Source organism: Ipomoea triloba, chromosome 6 (assembly GCF_003576645.1).
Source record: "Ipomoea triloba cultivar NCNSP0323 chromosome 6, ASM357664v1".
NCBI lineage: Eukaryota > Viridiplantae > Streptophyta > Magnoliopsida > Solanales > Convolvulaceae > Ipomoea > Ipomoea triloba.
Window position 1 is genome coordinate 8,477,981 of NC_044921.1, and position 19,302 is coordinate 8,497,282.

The 19,302-nt window shown below is 31.6% G+C and overlaps 1 protein-coding gene and 1 long non-coding RNA gene across 2 annotated transcripts; both read right to left on the reverse strand.

The window, feature by feature from the left end:
- Positions 1-5,362: 5,362 nt before the first annotated feature.
- On the reverse strand, positions 5,363-9,864 carry LOC116022782 (dehydrodolichyl diphosphate synthase 2-like). The gene is made up of 3 exons (XM_031263650.1): positions 9,665-9,864; positions 6,083-6,396; positions 5,363-5,921 (listed from the first exon to the last, which is right to left on the reverse strand). The coding sequence occupies exons 1-3, from the start codon at positions 9,833-9,835 to the stop codon at positions 5,471-5,473; spliced, it is 936 nt and encodes a 311-aa protein (XP_031119510.1). The 5' UTR covers positions 9,836-9,864; the 3' UTR covers positions 5,363-5,470.
- Positions 9,865-14,890: 5,026 nt separating this feature from the next.
- Positions 14,891-17,610, reverse strand: LOC116021977. The gene is made up of 5 exons (XR_004099121.1): positions 17,243-17,610; positions 16,696-16,760; positions 16,042-16,240; positions 15,726-15,920; positions 14,891-15,050 (listed from the first exon to the last, which is right to left on the reverse strand). It is a non-coding gene; the product is annotated as an uncharacterized LOC116021977 (long non-coding RNA).
- Positions 17,611-19,302: the final 1,692 nt, after the last annotated feature.

Genomic DNA, 19,302 nt, shown 5'->3' on the forward strand with positions numbered 1-19,302 from the left:
TTTGAAAACATATAAAGTAAAACAAAATGTTTATAATTCATAAGATTAGTTCATACAAAAATCAATGTTCAAACACAAATGTCAAACTGAAATTACAACCAAACATATTGAAGAGAGAAAATAAAAAAGGTTTAGCTAAAAGGTTTTAATTGGGAATGGTAAATGATGTCATTTTTTTAAAATAATAAGGTTAAAGATGGAAAAAAAAAGTTAGGAAGCTACTAACTTATTTTGAAACGCTACCTTAGGTAGCGTTAAAAAATAAGCTATTATTTTAAAATACTAGCTTACTTTAGGAACATTACCAAACAGAGCTTATACCTTATTAGTAGCTTAAAATAAGCTATAAGCTCCTAAATAAGTTCTGCCAAATAGAGCCTAAAACTGTATAGCATTTTAAAAACAAACTAGTAGCTTCCTAACTTTTTTTCTATCTTTATACTTATAACTAGTTGTATACGCGCATTGCACGAATGGGTTAATGCCCAATGTTTATATTTAAATAAATATTTGAAAGTATATCAATGCAAGATTATATAGGAGAAGTTTATACATGGGTAATTGAATGTCGAATTTTTTTATTTAAATATCTAACTCAAAGTATATGAATCCAAGATAATATAGAAAATTCATTATAATTATTAATAAAATAAATGTTTGCAACCTTGTAAAATCGATAGTCTAAATATTTGGTCTAAAAATGATAGTCTAAATAAATACTACTTTTAATTTGAATTTTTCTAAGTGGTTCTTAATTCTCTTTTGAGTAACATTGTCATTGTCTTCATCTTTACTATTTGTTCTCTTCCTTTTTGTTGGTAGTCTGTTATTTGCAATTCGGTTATTGTTGGTAGCATAGATGACAACGTCATGCAATGAGATTATGATATAGGAACTATGAACTTTCTTTTAGGTGTTCTGCTTGGGATTTATTTGGTTCAACCATTATTGTTGAATGGGTTATTGTGGATAAAGAAATCACTAGTTTAAGAAAAAAGAATAAATAAATTAATAAAATTTGAAAATTTAAAATATTATGTATTCCAAAGATATTAAAAGGTAGTTTCTCGCTTCAATTTGCTGGGTAATGGGTTATTTGAGTACTTTTATTGCCAACAAATCCCCCAAGTAGTTAATATGATTGGTTTCAAACTATTCTTTTTTATTTTTTTCATGGTATTAAAGAAATACATATATATGTATCATTTTTTGGTGTAACTACTAATTTATTTAATTCAAAAAGAGTAAAATAGAGTGATTCCGCTTCAATTTTTTGGGTTATTATTTGAGTACTCTCTTTGTCAACCAATCCCCAAGTAGTTAATATAATTAGCTTCAAATTATTTTTAAAAAAAAAATTTCATAGTATTAATAAAATACTTGGTGAATAAATTTATAACATTATTTTGTACTATAACTTTGATATTTAATTACAAGATATTGTAAAAATAAGATATTGGACAATGTAATGAATATCAATTAATAAATTCGAATGTAAAGAATCTTTGCATTAGAGAAAATAAAGACAATATAACTAATGAAATTATTTTCTCTTATTTAATTTAATTTTTTTATAATGAATAATTTTTTCAAATAAAGGTATTGTAGACACATAATTCTAAATTAAAGAAATACATATGTATCATTTTTTGTTATAGCTACTAATTTATTTAATTTAATAAGAGTAAAATAGACCGAGAAACTTAATTATGTCAAATTTGATTGAGATGAGGTTCAAACCTAAGACCTTTCTTATAGAAATTAATGGGTAAGTTAAAAGTTAACGGAATATTAACGGAGAAGAAAATATTTAACGGAAAACTTAACGGATAATCATAAAAGTAAGATAAAAGTAAGGTTAAATTAGGTAATCTCTATTAATAATATTAATCTGAATTATCTTAACCATCATCTGTTTGATTAAATAATTCATCTGAACCATCCATTTGATTAAATAATTTGACTGCCATTTTTTCTACCCATTTTAGGCCTAACTCTCTTTAGCTCTTATTAGTGTATATATATATATATATATATATAGTAGATTTTAAATAAATGACATCCTTTAGCCCTCCCAATTAAAATATTTTTGGCATTTTCACATCTCCTATATTTTTATGCATAATAATAATAATAATAATAATAATAATAATAATATTATTATTATTATTATTATTATTATTATTATTATTATTTAAGATTGATTATCTAATATTATTTTTTAAGATGGAGGAGATTCGCAACAAAATTGCTACTTCATTATGAGTTTTTAGATCATGATTATGTTAATAATTTCATTTCAAAATGTTAAATTTTAATATGTAAACAAACCTATTTAAATTTAAAACTATTTAAATTTTATAAATATTTTTTTTTTATCTTTTTACCTGCTTACCAAAAAGCTAATTTTTGACATAATTAGCTAGTTTAACAGCTCTTCAATTTTCAGCTTCTAGCTTATGCATTTTCAGATTTCAGCTAAGTTTGTCAAACATAGGGGGTGTTTGGCAAAAGGATGATAGCTGATAGTTGATAGCTGATTGGTTTAGCTAGTAGTTGATGTCTGATTGCGTTAACTGGTTTGACCAGCTGGTTGTATTAGCTGGTTATAAAAAACTGTTTGGTAAATTAGTTGTTTACTAGTAGCTGATTGAATGTAAAATGACATTTAAGGGTATGCATGTATTGTATTATTTCAACCTTTAAATATAACAAAAAGATAAACTCTTATTAATAAATAATTATAAAATTTGGGTATCATCTGTACTTTTTTAAGGATGTAAGTTAATTATTCTTGTTTATTTAATTCTTATTAAATTATATTCTAAAACAATTTTTATTAATTATTTTCAATATTATTATTATTATTATTATTATTAAAAATGACAAACCCATCACCCCTTGTTGTTGTTGTTGTTGTTGTTGTTGTTGTTGTTGTTGTTGTTGTTATTATTATTATTATTATTATTATAAAATAACAAACCCACCACCAATTTATAAGTAAATTTCATTGATTTCAAAGGATAAAATAGTCAATATACTCATTGATCCCAACAAGCTAATAGAAAAAGCTACATACATTAGCTTTTCAATTTTCAGCTTATTGGCCCAATAAGCCATTTACCAAACACTTCAAAATAACTTATTGGTAGGTCAAACAGCTAAACTTGATCAAATAAGCTAAAAATTTAGCTGATAAGCCAATAACCAAACACCCCCATAGCCTGTTTTCAAATTTTCCCATTCTACACATGCAAGTTAGTCTTGGTCTATTATTATATATGTTTCTCCAATTATTTTAAATACTAGTTTTATACGCGCATTGCGCGAATGGGTTAATGCCCAATGTTTATATTTAAATAAATATTTGAATGTATATCAATGCAAGATTATATAGAAGTTCATACATGGGTAATTGAATGTCGGATTTTTTTATTTAAATATCTAACTCAAAGTATATGAATCCAAGATAACATAGAACATCCATTATAATTAGGGTCACACTTGTGTGAGACCGTCTCACGGATCCTTATTCATGAGACGGGTCGGGTCGGGTCAAAGCACCATGCAAATGTCATACTTATATGCTCAAATATAACACTAATCAAGAATACAATTTTGTTACTTATAAGAGAAAAAGTAATACATATTTCATAATAAGTAATATTGACAAGTGCCTCTTACTTATAAGGGCAAATATAATACTTTTGAGGAAAAATGTAATACTTTTAAATCGAAATGTAAAAGTATTGTATTTTCCCTTAATAGTATTACATTTACCCTTATAAGTAACAAAAATTTTATTCCTGGTTAGTATTACATTTGAGCATATAAGTATGACATTTGTGCATATAACTGTTACATTTGCATCTTGACCGATCCGACCTGACCCGACCCGTCTCATGGTGAGACGGTCTCACACAAGTTTTTTCCTTATAATTATTACTAAAATAAATGTTTGCAACCTTGTAAAACCGATAGTCTAAATATTTGGTCTAAAAATGATAGTCTAAATAAATACTACTTTTAATTTGAATTTTTCTAAGTGGTTCTTAATTCTCTTTTGAGTAACATTGTCATTGTCTTCATCTTTACTATTTGTTCTCTTCCTTTTTGTTGGTAGTGTGTAATTTGCAATTCAGATATTGTTGGTAGCATAGATGACAACGTCATGCAATGAGATTATGATATAGAAGCTATGGACTTTCCTTTAGGTGTTCTGCTTGGGGTTCATTTGGTTCAACCATTATTGCTGAATGAGTTATTGTGGATAAATAAATCCCTAGTTTAAGAAAAAAGATTAAATAAATTAATAAAAATTTGAAAATTTAAAATATTATGTATTCCAAAGATATTAAAATGTAGTTTCTCGCTTCAATTTGCTGGGTAATGGGTTATTTGAGTACTTTCATTGTCAACAAATCCCCCAAGTAATTAATATGATTATTGGATTCAAACTATTCTTTTTTATTTTTTTCATGGTATTAAAGAAATACATATATATGTATCATTTTTTGGTGTAACTACTAATTTATTTAATTCAATAAGAGTAAAATAGAGTGATTCCGCTTCAATTTGTTGGGTTATTATTTGAGTACTCTTTTTGTCAACCAATCCCCAAGTAGTTAATATAATTAGCTTCAAATTATTTTTAAAAAAATTTCATAGTATTAATAAAATACTTGGTAATAAATATATAACATTATTTTGTACTATAACTTTGATATTTAATTACAAGATATTGTAAAAATAAGATATTGGACAATGTAATGAATATCAATTGATAAATTTAAATGTAAGAATCTTTGCATGAGAGAAAATAAAGACAATATAACTAATGAGATTATTTCTCTTATTTAATTTAATTTTTTGATAATGAATAATTTTTTCAAATAAAGGTATTGTAGACACATAATTCTAAATTAAAGAAATACATATGTATCATTTTTTGTTATAGCTACTAATTTATTTAATTTAATAAGAGTAAAATAGACCGAGAAACTTAATTATGTCAAATTTGATTGAGATGAGGTTCAAACCTAAGACCTTTCTTATAGAAATTAATGGGTAAGTTAAAAGTTAACGGAATATTAACGGAGAAGAAAATATTTAACGGAAAACTTAACGGATAATCATAAAAGTAAGATAAAAGTAAGGTTAAATTAGGTAATCTCTATTAATAATATTAATTAGAATTATCTTAACCATCTATTTGATTAAGTAATTCATCTTTTTGCAACAAAAAAAAAAAAAAAAAGGTAATTCATCTGAACCATCTATTTGATTAAATAATTTGACCGCTATTTTTTCTACCCATTTTAGGCCTAATTCTCTTTGGCTCTTATTAGTATAGTAGATGTTGTTGTAAGAAACTCTTAGATCGAGTAGCTTATGTATTTATAGTATGAATTCTTCATTCCATGTTGACATGTATGTATAAGGAATTGAAGTAAAAATATAATGAATAATGTTAGTATTTATGTCCACCAAAACGTCTGTGTCTCTGCTGAAATGAACGCAAAGCCTGAAGGAAATCATCTTCTTGAAAGTCGGGAAAGTTCTTGTCCACGAAGAAGAGCTCCGTATAAGCCAATTGCCAGAGCATGAAGTTGCTAATCCTAAGCTCACCGCTGGTCCGTATGAGCAAATCTGGGTTTGGGAACTCAGCACACCTGGTTTCCAATTCTCCATCAAACATCCCTTCATTCTCTATGTCTTCTACCTCCAAGGCTCCATCTTTCACTTTCCTAGCAATTCTCTTGCACGCCTGCAATATATCAGATCTTCCGCTGTAGTTCATTGCTACCAAAATATGAACATTTGTGTTGGCCTTCGTGGCTTCCTCCGCTGCCTGCACTAGTTCTTGCACACTTGTGGGGAGCTTCGACTTATCGCCTATGAATGATATTCGTACACCAGCCCTATCAATTCAATCAATTTATTATAAGCTAAGTATTATTATATATTTTACATTCTTTAATTACCACTACTTACTTAATGACAATGACCTTGTGATTCAGTGGCATCAAGTTGTTAAGTGATTGAAAAAGTAGTTATGAACAGATAGTATATATATATATACCTCCGGGACTCCTCAAGTTCTGTATCTATCACCTCTTTAAACAGCCTCATCAAAAACCCAACCTCCTCCTTGGGGCGAAGCCAATTTTCAGTGGAGAAGGTGAAGAGAGAAAGAACTTTGATTCCCCAGTTGTGACACAAAGTAATGAGGTGCTTCACCTTTTTGCTGCCGAATTGGTGACCAAGCTCCACCATCATCCCTTTCTCCTTGGCCCACCGCCGGTTACCATCCAGAATGAATCCAACGTGTTTTGGCATAAGCTCCGGCACAAGACCTTCAGGCAGCTGTCCTCTACTAGTATTATTGGGGCTAGCCTGCATGCATCACACCCACACAACCATATATGCCAACTTTAATTAATAATATAGTTGCAATTCCATATATTTAGTCAAATATCTATTTTCATAGCATACAAAATTAAAATTAAAATTAAAATTTTGTATAGTTAATATAATCTCTAATATGTACACAAAAATAAATAAATATAGAAAACTTATTGATTTATTCCTAGTTGATAAATATTATAATTCCAACAATATGAATAATAACTAAGAAAATTATATAAATAAATAGAAATGAACATTGGTAAAACTTTTGTTATTATATAGATCAGATATAGATAAATACTATTGATCGATTATATTGACACAACGTCCAAAACAATTGACCCGATTATAAATTATAGATATGACAATATAGAATTCAGACAAAGACAAACAATGTAATAAAGAAACAAAAATTGTAAGTCACAGAGACTAAATTCTTGTATTAATAAGGTGTGTAAAGCTTATTACAGAGAATAATTCGTGTAAGGACAAAACTATGTAAAAGATAAGAGATTAGATGTACTAACAAGATATCGTGGAGTGTTTATATACTTGAAACCTCTAAACCACCCCACGAGAAGAGGGTGATAGGTTGTAACAATCGTAAACCGCATCCCACGCCACATAAATCGCATCAAGGGAAAACCTCACACCCAACCAAACGCGGGGCTTGACCGGGGTGGCCGAGTACAAAGCTTGGCCTAGGTGGCCAAACACAAGGCTGGGCAGTCGGCCTGGGCTCGGCCGAGGTAGACTCCGGGCGGGTTGACCCGCACTGGGTCTATTTGTAATTTATCATCAATCATATCATTTTTTTTCATTGCATGACAAACATTTTTATTTTAAAATTTTACATACTACTTTGGTGATATTTTAAACTTTTGTTTGTTATGATAAAAATAGTAAATAGATGTTTGGAAATCCCTTTGTTTTGTTTCTAAATGTTTTCCAACTCTTAAGTGTAACATAATCAAAATTACTCTATATCATCATTTAAATAAGAGTTAATTCCACCAGAGGTCTCTTGTCATTGTTGGCAATTCCAAATTTAGTCTCAAATTATCATTTTTGCCATTTAATATCCCAGACTATTATTTTTTGGACACTTTTAGTCATTCTCATGACTTTTCCTATTTTTAGTAAGGGCATTTTTGTCTTTTTATTTTTTTGTTATTTTTCCGGTTTCAACTTGTTTAATTGGTTTAGGACTTTACTAAAAACCGGTTGAAAAATATGGTTATTTACTAAAAATCAAAGGTTACCTAAAGTCCTAAACTAAAGGCCTTGTAGTCGAGCGGCATAGTTGTGGCTTCTCAAATGATACATTGTAATAAAGTCAACAATACTCAAAAGAAAATTATTTTAAACTAAAATTGAAATCAGCCTATGGTATAACAATCCAGTATTTAGGTTATTACTATAAATCAAATTATTATTTAATTCTTCTAAAAAAGAGTGCAGCTTCAATTTTCAAACATATATCATTTTATAGGGTAGACAGAAAAAAGACTTTAGTTTCATACGGGTGCCATGGACTTCCCATGAGAAAAATGTACACAAATCTTAACCACTAATTTTATCTAGACCTACTGCTCTTTAAAACATTACATTTCGAATTAACAAAAAAAGTGCACTTGAAGGCACAAAAATATGCAGTCAAAGGCATAAAAATATACAATTGAAGTAATTATGGTGTTAAAAAATGAGTTATTCAACTTAAGTGTTATTGAAGCAATTATTGATACAAATCGTTTGCAAATCTCACAAGTTTTATTACAAATTTAATTATACATTATTTTAAAAGAAGACAAAAGATATAGGGCATGTTTACTAACAGAAAACTGTTTTCTATTTTTCAATTTTTCAGTTTTCATTCTCTGTTTCATTCTCTGTTTTCTGTTTAGAAAACTTGTTTACTTACACTTATTTTTTCAAATTTATTTTTTTTTTAGATTAACGTTATAAAATTAACAATAAGTTTAATTTCGAGTAATTTTTAGACCTTATATTTAAATATTTTAAAATATATTTGGTTTAAATAGAATAAATATAAATTTTAATTTTAAGTCCAATATGTAAAAATTTTACATTTGATATCCGAACCAAATTTATATATGTATATAACATAAATAAATATATATCCAAACCAATAACTTATTAAGTTCACATAAAATTTAGTTTAGATAATATTAATATTTTTGAACTAATATTTAAAATATGTTTGGATATATTCATTTGAATGACATGTATATTTAAAATATGTTTGGATATATTCATTTGAATGACATGTATATAATATATATGTTTGGATATATTCATTTGAATGACATGTATATAATATAATTTTTATTTTGAATTCTAATATTATATATGTGAATAATATAATTTTTATTTTGAATTCTAATATTATATATGTGAAATTTCAATATCCGATATCTGGACCTAATATTATATATGTGAAATTTCAATATCCGATATCTGGACCAAACTTGTATTATGTGAAATTTCAATATCCGATATCTGGACCAAACTTGTATATGATATAACATAATTAAAAATATCCGGACCAATAATAAATTGAGTTCAATCAAAATATAAAACGTGGTATAGATTTCAATTTTTAATTTTAATAATGTGAATGATGTATAATTTTAAGCATAAACAAATAAGTTATGTTTAAATAAGTAATGCAAGTGGAAAAGATAGAACACGATGCTAAGTAAAAGAAAATGATAATGAATGTAATCATAGTAATGAATAAATATGTAAGTAGATAATGGTGAGAATGCGATTATAGTGACATATAGTCTAATAGATGGAAGCTGATTCTGTTTTCCATTTAAAAAACAGCTTTTAATAGTGTTTCAGTTTTCCAGAAAACTGGAAAATTATTTCTTGTTTTCAAAATGAAAAACTGTGTTAGTAAACGTGTTGTCTGTTTTCTATTTTCTGTTTTCCAGTTTTTAAAATTTTCAGAAAACTGGAGAAAATTTCCAGTTAGTAAATGTGCCCATAACATTGGTCCATATATATTTTACATGTTTGTCTTTATTTATATTAGATATGCTATAGATTCGTATGTTTGTGCTTGTCTTTACGTTTGTATTATTATAATATCAAATGGAGTAATAAAAACTGGAATAATAAATAATAAATAGAGAGGATCGGAACATAAAATTTGTATAAATAAAAGGATAATAATTTTGGTAAATAAAATTATGGAATGTATATTATATCTAGCTAAGCTAGCTTCTACCTCTGACATGTCGATGTCGGTTGGACGACCGTACTTAACCTTCAGAACTCTTTGCGTCGGCGTCGGCGCCGGCGCCGGCGCGAACCTTCGCTTACTGTCAGCCGGCGGCTGTGTAGATGCCATGGTGAAGTTAGAGAAGGAGTGGGTAGTTGGGAACTGCAAAACCCACATTTTTTTTTACCAAAGTTAAATGAATACTGATTTCCTCTTGATTATTGGCCACAGGATTATTATATACCCTACCATTTTGGCCGCCTTCAATGATTGGACAGAAATTATATACAATTTCACATCAACTCCTTAGACTTTTCACATACTCATACTTGAACCCGCTCTATTGGTTTCAAAATTTAACTTATGCTTCTAATAATCAAATCCTCTCCAATTCTCCATGTAATGCCAAAATATGAGGCTATTTTTATCTATACAATACTCGCTTACTTTTATATCACTAAATTTACAATTCCTTTATTATTTTCTCTACATCTCTACAATACTTTCTCACTTTTCACTTTCATAAAAAGTTCTTAAATAAAAGTAAAAAATAAATAAATAGAACGAAAAAAAAATTAGTATCATAAAGCTAGCTGGGATGATAATGTTATAAGAACACTTGGAATTGGACAATATAGGATAAAGAGGTAAAATAAGAATAAATTTTAAATCAATGTTTAAGGGTGTAAACATTAATTTTCAAACAATAGGGGTCAAAGTGACTCTACCAAAAACCTTAGAGTCCTCTAAAGAATATTATTTTTAACACATTCAGGACTACGCAAATTATATCGTGGACCGCGCATCAAAACGACGTCGTTTTGATTAATGAAAACAGACGGATGAATTCGCGTCACTCACTTTCAGTTCATATACACTGCAGTTACATTTCAACACAACTTCAATTACATTTCAACACAACTACAGTTACATTTCAACACAAATACAGTTACATTTTGATATAACTACAGCTTCATTCGATAATATAAAAACACAAATGTGAAACTGTTATTCAGTATCAGTTCATATACACTGCAGTTACATTTCAACACAATTACAGTTACATTTAGATATAACTACAGTTTCATTCGATAGTATAAAACACAAATGTGAAATTGTTATTCAGTATCAGTTCATATACACTGCAGTTAAATTTCAACACAACTACATTTACATTTTGATATAACTACAGTTTCATTCGATAATATCAAAACAAATGTAAGACAGTATCTTTTGAGATGAACTGTAGTGTCAATTACGAGTTCCGTTTCCCACTTACTGAAACGATGTCGTTTTGGGACCACGGTCCACAATGCATTGTGGACCGCGGTCCACGATATAACGACTCTCAGGACTATATCTAAATTAAGTTACGTAATAAGTTTCTCTAATTAGATAGAACCACATATAGAGAGCACATGCCAATTTGAATACGCTACGCAAATTACTAATTGAGCAGAGAATATCACGTAGAGTTGTCGCTACTCGCTTCTATGATTCTCTTTCTGTTTTGTTTGTATTTTGCATTTTTTTTTAATTTATATTTTCTATCAAGTGATTTGTTCTGAATAAATGTCCAGGCTATAAGGTGGTATTATAGTCTAGATTGTTGTTGACTCAAACTAAAAAAAAAATCAATAAATCACTCCCATTGAAAGTCAAACTTTTAACTTTGTAGTTACTAGATTAATATAATGTCTATTTTTTATTTGTTTAAAACTGTACAGTGTAGTTAATCCATTGGTTACTTTTTTAATTTGCAATATTATCTTATAATAAAAACATTATTTAAAAAAAAAATTTTTTTTCAATTCTGTACTCAACTATTTAGAGAGTAATTATTCTGTGGACTCATACACAATTTACATTCTAAATGTTTACAATTTACCTTTTAAAAATTCACAATTTGTATACTCCGAACACACAATAAACTGATACAAATAGTGAATTTTTAAAAAAGTAATTATAAACATTTAGTATGTGAATTGTGTATGGGTTCACCTTACAATGTGAAATCGTCCACAAAATAATTGGTTTGGACATGCTAATTGCTATGTCAAATAGCTACACTACTAGTCAAGATTCTTATCTTTCTCACCGATAGATCTCCCACACTACTGGCGTCAAGGAAGAGTATTGGTAGATAATTTTATCTAAGTTAGGTAAGGTATATGCGACTTAGTCACTCTTTTATGATAACTATGATCAGTAGTTACTTTTGGCAGATAAATTGAATATCTTCTGAACGCTTGAGGAAGGACTATGGAAGATTTTTTGCCAAAACGATCCTTCAGGGATGTCCATAAGACCACGGGGTCTTTTTTAGTTAAATATTCGTTCTTAAGGTCATGGTTTAAATGGTGGCGTAAGAAGATGAGTGCTTGTGCCTTCTAGGCATTGGTGCTCCGTGACGGGGAAACTATAGTCTGACTCAGTTCTTTAGAACCAAGATATATCTCAACATCTAATTTCCAAGTTAGGTAATTATTCCCGTCAAGGGCGAGCTCGTTAAATTCACATTTGGTGATTGAAGACATTATCTACAAAATATATTTTTAATAATATTAAGAATGGTGTCGTTCTGTTTTAAGAAAAACGAAGACATCGTCGCAATCGCCGCAGTGATTAAGCTCCGTCACAATCGCATACTGCCTGAACAACTAGTTTCTACCGGAAGAAGCTCGTTTGCTGCAGAGTGGGACACCCCGCCCTGGACCGCGATGCTTCCTGGGGCGTGATCGATCAAAATCACGAAGAGAAGGTCGATCGCCAGCTACGATAAACACATCACCGTCGGACTGTCCGCGCCGTTGGGTTGTGAAAGTCGATCACCCTCGATTGCCATCTGCAGAAACCCAGTCGCCCTCACTTGTTGTGTATGTAGACACATGAACGAAACGCCGATTATCGTCGCCTCCAACGAATGCAGATCGCCAGCCGCTGGTGGTTGATGGACCAAGACGCCTCCTGGGGCGTAGCTGATCGGAAGCATGGAGAGAAGAGAGGAGACTGATCAACTACTTCGGCGAGGTCAACCTAGTCTGATCTAGATCGTCGGTAGTGACGCTTCCTCTGGCATGACTGATATCTTTGATTTTTTACTATAATTTACCCCTCAATATCGTTGGTTTTGATGCTTACACTAGTACAAAAAATGGCATTTGCGTCCGGAGTTATGGATTATTTGCGTCCGGAATACTCCGGATGCATATGCCATGGACGCAGATAGTCCACCATCTGCGTCTAGAACTGGGTAGTTCCGGACGCAAAAAGTGTTTTTTATTTTTTTTAAATTGACTATCTGCGTCCGGAACTAGCTCAGACGCAGATGGTCATTTTATTTAAAAATAAATAAAATTGTTTGTCACTGAATAGTATTACTGTCAAACACACAACAAATTAATAAAGAAAACTAATGTGAAAGAATGGACAAATTAGGTCAAAGAACTAGGTTCCTAAATACTCGTTGATGACAGTTCTAGTCTTCTAGATAGAGAGAATGTCGTTGTCTATTGAACAAACGAATGGTGATCTACCTTACCTACTCATAGTAAAGACTAAAGAGTTATTAATAAATGATTAAAGAACAAATGTCTTTGAAGATTGTGTATAATCTATTCTACATGATAACAAAATTCAAACTACAGTTACATATTGAATAAGGATCCAATGGCAATTACCACAAGTAATCTTCCTATGGTCATTAGCAAAGAGCTTCACCAATTCACCCTGGAAAAGAAGAGTAATGAAGCCATGTTAGTAACTTTCAAGAAGGCTTCACTTTTGAAAGTACTGCTCTTGTTTCCTTTCTTTTGGAAAAAGGAAAGTGGAATGATACTTCACTAAAAGATGCAAACAATAACCTCACAAATTTAAATATGGTAATTCAAATACACACCACATTTATCTTTTACAACAACATTTATCTTCACACCACTAGATTATTGCAAGATTCCAAAAGCTAACAATAAAGGAAACAAATGAGTTTCATAAATTGGATGATCAACCAAAAAAGTTCAAAATAAAAATGCTAATAAGAAGTATTGGGAAAAGAAGCACAAATATACTTCAAGCTGCATAAATATAACAATAATCACTTATGTCCCCTCATGGTTCTTACCCATTTGCAGTGGATTCTAATTGCTGAAGGTCAGGCAGGAAATACTCACTTCTCAACAATGCAATAAAGAAGTTCATGGGCAGTTTTTGTTTCATCAGTCTAGTGTCTTATCGGCAAATGGACTAGCCATCGGCATATATCTTGCATTATATATATATATATATATATATATATATATATATATATATATATGCATTCAACAAGTAGTCGGAAATGCTCAGCAGTTTGAATCAATCAAAATTAAAGTGCTTACCTCGTACAAGTTAATTTCTTCACCACAAAGGAAGAAACAGACTTTCCACAAGCACAAATAGCAGCTTCTTTAGCCATGTGTTCGTTAGTGTGCTGAAGTATGAATTCCAGACTAGACAGTTCATCTGCAGATCAGACTGAGAGTAGACAACGTTGGAATTTCTTGCAGGCAGTTCACAACAGAAAAACATATATACAAATGAACAAAGTGAAAACACTATGTAATCGAACTGCTACCTCGAAGATGCTGCTTAATCGTTTATCTATCAAACTCAACATATATACCAATTGCACGGGCGGCGATCTGCAGGCAGATGGGAAGTATCTGAGCATAAGTGGAATCGTAACTAACCTTTATTTGTATGTGAGGTGTGTAATAACTACAGATGCGTGTAAACAGAAACCTGTTGAATGTCTAGAACTATATACATGTAAGCTTCAAATAGAAATGAGATATATTTTGCATGCAGCATTAAACCCTGTTCTCTGGATTCCTCAGCAATGAAATGAAAAATGTCAAAGGCCATTCTTCTTTCTTCAGGTGTTGTATCCTTTTGCTGCAAAAACATGCCTAAGAAACATTAGTCAAATTCTAAAAGGATTGTTTTGTAATATGATACACACAAGGAAATTAAGATAGTAGTTAAGTGAGTTGCAAGGAAGTGACATACCCACATTATTTTTAGGTAAACAATTTCAGTAATGATATTTTGAGTACTCGGCCTTTTTAACGAAATTTGCAAGCAAATACGAACCTGTTTCAAAATATTTATGAAAAACATAAGAAATTTCATACTAGTGGTCAAAAAATAATTGCAGATCAATACTTCATTCAGCTCAAAGGAAAGTAAAACACTTGCTTTGCTGCAAAACATTGTTCTCCTGAATTTCCTCATTGGTCGGTTCTAAGCTATACTTTTCTGCATTCTCTCTTTCTTCTTTCCTGTCGAACCATGCTGAGAAAACCTTCCATATGCTGCCAATAATTTCATCGTTATCTGGAGCCCAAGTTTTTGCAATCTGAAAATGAATTCAAGAAATATAAGATGCACTAGTATTTCAAGAACAATAATCACTATTTAAAATGAAGGAGAAAAAACATGCATGCATCTATTCAATGCCACCAATGCTTGCACTTGAAGTTTTATGGTTGGTGCCTATGAGAAGCAATTTCATGCCATCTTTAAAGGAACAAACCAGTTTATGTCGATTAATAAATTTCAGTTTCAGAAGCAAGCATGAGATAATTTACCTCTAAGGCTTCAACCAAAGCTGGGATTATGATCTTAGGTAAAGTAATGATTGGAGAATCTACACTGACTGGAAAAGGAAGCTCGTTTTCAAAAGCTTATCGCAACAGTAATGGCATTACTACAGTACAATGATTAAACATAGAATGGTTAGACCTTGTATTGTCTTTAAATTGTCACATGTTATAATGTAAGTACTAAATCCTTAAAGTTAGGAGGAGTAACAGTGTACAACTGTACATATGCCAAAATGGTCAACTATTTACGCTTCTTCTACATGGCACATCAAAAGTCATAGCAGTCCCAAGACCCATAAATAAGCATTACTTACAAAGTTGGTCTTTGTCAACTATCAGGAAAAATCCATACTGAGATTCTAATAAATCATAAAGTAAAAGCACCATAAATAAAAAAGGTGATCAGGTTACTTGTACACCTATCTTACCTAAACAGGGGCAGGTCGACATGCCATCATTCCCAGCTTATTGTTTGCAGTATGACCAGTGAGTTCTACCAAGATGTCAACCTTATCTTCTCTGACCATGCTAGCAATTTTTTTCTCATCAATCCCATAGATATCTCTCCAAACCCCACCCTTTTTCAAAACTCTATCTCTAAATTTGTTGGTTTTTGCATCTGCCTGCAACACCATTGTATAACAGTGAAAAAAAGAAAGTTATGGTTCTTCAAACCAATCGATGGAATAATTACTAGAAGTATTTAGAGATACGAGGAAATTTACAAATGTAATATGACGGTACCTTAACAACAGTTGAATAGATGACCAATTCATAATTTGCATAGTCATGATAGGTAAGGGGAGCCTCAATAAAATATGACACAGAATGAGTGAACTAATCAGGAGACACATATCCAATAATCAGTAGTTTTTTTGGGTCTTTTGGATTGTCCCATGAAGTATATTGTGGAAACAATCGCATGAAGTGTCTGCCCCAGTCCCTGCATGTACAAATTCAAGTAAAAAAGATGTAAAAACAACACAACTTTAACCAAATATATATGTATACTAGTTTATGTCTACATGTTTGTTTCAAGAACTGTAGTCCACAGTCAGATTAGTTTATTTATAAAATTTAAAGTTCTAAATGACTGCCATTACTACATGCCCTGACAAAACATTCCAAAAAACTTTTGTAAATTGGAGTTTCAGACTTTTAGGACATTTGAATAAAACACAAAGTCTCATCTTTAAGAAGAGGAGCTTTACTTGATCTGATGCTATCAAATTAATCTATATGTTATATTAACAAAGTTATCACTATGCTAGAGGTTTCTGTGATACAGAAACCCTTTTATGTGTGCATTGACAAGAGGGGCATACAGCAGGAGAAGAGGTTCAGCACCTTCCATACCCAGTACACAGAAACACACATTTCATTAATGGTAGTAGGTACCTGTGAGCCTCATATAATTTATCATCAGTTCCTACATGTATGTAGTTCATTGCAAGCAATCGGTTCTGCAGAGCACAATTTACAACATATTTGAGACAAAATCGCATTACTGAAATGACATCGTAAACACGTTAACAGTTGTGGAAGTGCCAAAATTTGAGCCTCATTCCAACCGCTAATGAAATCATACATACACGTGTACAAGGAGCACTACCTCCCATCACCCCCCACCCACCCAAAAAAAAAAAAAAAANAAAAAAAAAAAAAAAACACACATTCCAATCTAAAAAAAAAAAGAAAAAATCACATTAACAAACTGGTTATAAATTTAAATTGTGTAAGAACTTGGGCAAAGCTCTTATATCCCATGAAAAGCATAACATTCTTGTCAGGGAATCAAACAAAAACCTTTTTTTTTAATTAAACTATCACAACATTAATACCTAACGTATACAATAACACACAATAATTAATCAAAATTAAAATAAACAATAATAAATAGTTCTTAAATATAAAACAAATAAATAAAATAAAGTAACGTACGTACCTGAGACGGGCGACCGGCGAGGAGCGGGGGAAAGGCGACGGCGGCGAGGAGCGGCGGCGGTTGAACCCACACACGTGGAGGAGGTGGACGGCGATGGCGCGGCTAGAGGGTTGGACGGCGTCAGATCTGGACGGCGCGTAGGGCTGCGGCGTTAGACTGCGTCAGATCTAGACGGCTTCGTACGCCAATAGTGTGGGAGAATGGAGAAGGCGGTGGCTGGACGGCGTGCGGTGAGCGAGCGGCTACGAGAGGAGTGTGACCTCGTGCGGGATGGTGTGGTGGAGAAGAAGTGAAGAAGAAGGGCGAGGAGAGGATCTGATCTAACCCTTGCGTAGAAATAAATTAAACCCATAACTTCGGACGCAGCTGGCTTGATGCGAAATACTACATGCGTCCAAAGCTCTAACTTCGGACGCTGACAGTACATTATTTTTAAAAAAAAAAATAAAACATAATTAAATATTTAATTTTAATTACAAAAATGCCACCGCCCCACATTAGGCATCCAGTTTTTAAACTTCGGACGCAGATTCATATGACTGATTCTGTACTAGTGTTATTTTTTTTATCTTGGTGAATTTGAGACTCGTTTGTGTGTTACATTTTCCTAAGGCTTAGTTTATTCACAACGAGGAGCAGAGGAAGGATTTTTGGACATTTTGAACAAGTTTTGGAAGCATAGGAATCTAGCACAAAAGGAGTCAACAATCAAAAGAGGAGGGCACCTCACGGCCACGCACACGACCGTGAGGGTGCTCGTGTGCTGCCAAGCGGACAACAGCAAATCCCAACCACCTCCCGGCCACCGTGTGCATGGTCGTGACCTTTGCTGCAGTCCAGTACTTAAAGTCGCGTTTTTTCAGATTTTTTGGGTATTTCGCGCCCTAGCTTAGTTTAGTTTATTTTTCCTTCTCTCCATAGTTTTCCTTAGCATAGTTTAGACCAGATTTACATACTTTAACTTGTTTTCAAGCTTGGAATCGTGGATTGGATTCGGATTGACTCTTCTATTGTTAGTAAAATTCTCTTTCTATTTATTACTTTATTTCTCAGATTTGTTACCATGTCTTGGATGTTTCATTCTTGGTTTGCTTTAGTTACTTTAATAATGTGTGAGTAGTCCGTTTATAGGTTCAGATTAGGGTCCTATTGTTATTCTTGATGCTAGAATTGTGATTATTGCATAAAGGGATTAAATTGTTTACCTAGGGTTTATGTTGAATTGTGAATTGAATTCTACTTGTTATTAATTGATGACCACAATTGATTGCTTGTCTTGGAGAGGATTTCACCGCAACGAAAGTTGGGTGAAAGACTCAAACCTAACCAATATCAAACCCAATTTTCCTACTATGACAATAGGGGTAATTTGGGGGCTTATAATGCTTTTGTGTTTTAAAGTTAGGATTGATGCATCACGAAAGTGGGGCAATCTTTGCCAAATTCTTGTTTATTAATTACGAAAGTAGCTTGAACTTGAATTCTTAAGTGTATTGCCAATATTCCCTTGGTTAATTGTTTTCCCTTAATTTTTAGATTGTTAGAGCATCAAGATTGCAATACCCCTAATCTGACACATTCTTTTATCACATAGTTTATCCCTTGTTTAATTTTCATTCCTTTTATTTTCCATACTCAGTCATAATTTGCTTGGATCTTTCTGAATTCCAATACATTAGTGTTTAGAATGTTACAATTCATACAAGTACGTGTCATAGTCTCAATTCTCAGCGGAACGACATTTACATTCTCTTTTTTACTATCACCATTTTAATCATCAGTGACCAGCGGTAAATCGAGTTTGGATCTACGGCCTCCTCTGACTCCACCCCTCGCCAAAGCATGTTGGAGTGGTGAAGCCGATCAGGGCACAGAGTGAAAGAAATATGAAGCAACGCGGAGTACATATTTTATTTACAGCAAATTTTATTCCCTTTTCGTTATAGCATATTACTTCACATAATATCATGTATTGATAATGTAAATACAATCCTAATCAAAGACTTATAATTGCAGTACAATAAAATAGAGCATCATATACAATAAGATAATGGCATGCC

Bases quoted from the DNA above. Each gene is read 5' to 3' on its own strand.
- LOC116022782 (XM_031263650.1), bottom strand. From the start codon at position 9,835: ATGTGGGTTTTGCAGTTCCCAACTACCCACTCCTTCTCTAACTTCACC. The intron at 6,397-9,664 runs GTAGAAGCTAGC...TGATGCATGCAG, and splicing joins CCGACATCGACATGTCAGAG to GCTAGCCCCAATAATACTAG. The intron at 5,922-6,082 runs GTATATATATAT...TTGAATTGATAG, and splicing joins GAACTTGAGGAGTCCCGGAG to GGCTGGTGTACGAATATCAT.